The following is a 1,574-nucleotide window of genomic DNA, read 5'->3' as shown; positions in this document are numbered from 1 at the left end:
GCAGCGCAGCAGAGTCCGTGTGACGTGTCCTTACCGTTCACCTGGGAACATCAGACGGAATGAGATAAACGGGGGAAACCATGAGCCAATGCTGACAATGAACGTGAGAAGGAAGCGACGAAACACATTTCTTTTCAAACATCATTTCATCACAGGAACACTGCCGGCGGCAAACACCCTCCCTGTGAGCTCAGGGCTCGTTTACGTCGTCTGCTCAGCGTCGTCTCACAGAGAGTGTCCATCCCCTGAACCCAGCCTTTACTGTCACAAATTAGCGCACAGCCCGGCCGGCGGGCTCAGTGGTTGAGTGTCGACCTGTGAACTGGGAGGTCAGGGTTCGGTTCCCGGTCAGGGCACAGGCCGGGGTTTCCGGCTTGATCCCCAGGGAGGGGCGTGCAGGAGGCAGCCGATCGATGACTCTCTTTCATCATGGATATTTTTTTCTCTCTCTCTCCCTCTCTCTTCCTCTCTGAAACCAATGAAAACCTATTATTTAAAAAAAAAAAAAAAAAAAAAAAAAAACAGCCTGGTGTGCTTACTGTGTAATATTCCACAAACAGAATCGGCTTTTGTTCCTGAAGATAGGATGGTATCTCCCATTTTGCCTCACAGACACTTTAAAATCATTCCTTTATGAGTTCTTCCAGTTGTCCACCCCCAAACCCCATGCAAACCCAATAACAGAAATGAACAAACGCAGCTGTTTAACAACAACAAAAACCGTCTCCCGTTTCACTTCACCAGCCCGAGGGCGCACTCGGGGAACAGGGCCTCCAGTCCCGCGGTTTCAAACTCCTTCCGCAGCTCGTCCAGCGATGAAAACTCTTTGACTTCAAATGCCAGGAACCTGCGTGGCACGGGAGAAGCCGGGGTAAGCCGGATGCCCGGAGGGAAGCCCCGGCCGGGGGCGCAGGCGCTGCCATACCTGGAGTGTCCTGGTGGCGCCCTGGCCTCCCACAGCACGCTGGCCATCCTCTCTCGGCACCTCTTCCCACTCGAGTCCACGTCGACCCTGGAGGTTTTCTGAAGCACCAGGTACTCCTGAGGGGCAAGCAGGAAGTTATCCGCAGGCGTCCTGAGCGCTGGGTCCCAAGTTTTCTCTCTTTTTTGTTTAAAAAATATAGAGGAAGAGAGAGAGAGAAGCATCAATGATCAGAGAGAACCATGGATCGGCTGCCTCCTGCACGCCCCCCACTGGGGATCAAGCCTGCCACCCGGGCACGTGCCCTGACTGGGAACCGAACCGTAACCTCCTGGTTCATAGATCAACGCTCAACCACTGCACCCCGCCGGCCGGGCACGGGTCTCAAGTCTGCAAGTAGCCAGGCACCTGCAGGCTGAGCTTCCTGCCTCGTCTCCGTGGGAGTCGGCGGTGGGAGAGTGCGCACGTTTTTGCTCACTGGGTGGTGTGACGGGCCGGCTGGGGACCAGAAGGTCAGAGGGAGGCCGTCTCGGGCCTCATTCTGGCCTGGGCAGCTGGCCTGTGGGGCCTGGGGCTGGTTCCCCACGCCCTCTGGGCCTCAGGAGCCGCCCCTGCTGTACGGGGGCGTCTCCGGGCTCAGCGAGTCTGCACA

At 56.7% G+C, this 1,574-nt stretch overlaps 1 protein-coding gene across 1 annotated transcript in view; it reads right to left on the bottom strand.

The window, feature by feature from the left end:
* Positions 1–505: 505 nt before the first annotated feature.
* Positions 506–1,574, bottom strand: part of RWDD3 (RWD domain containing 3) — a 22,116-nt gene continuing 21,047 nt past the window's right edge. Inside the window, exons 4-5 of the mRNA XM_006763102.2 lie at positions 926–1,041; positions 506–847 (exon numbers count right to left, since the gene is read on the bottom strand). Coding sequence (XP_006763165.1) covers positions 733–847; positions 926–1,041 — 231 coding nt within the window. The 3' untranslated portion in view covers positions 506–732. The remainder of the gene's footprint in view (positions 848–925; positions 1,042–1,574) is intronic.

The sequence above is a fragment of the Myotis davidii genome, unplaced genomic scaffold, assembly GCF_000327345.1.
Source record: "Myotis davidii unplaced genomic scaffold, ASM32734v1 scaffold217, whole genome shotgun sequence".
Lineage (NCBI taxonomy): Eukaryota > Metazoa > Chordata > Mammalia > Chiroptera > Vespertilionidae > Myotis > Myotis davidii.
This window is presented reverse-complemented; position numbering and strand designations above follow the sequence as displayed.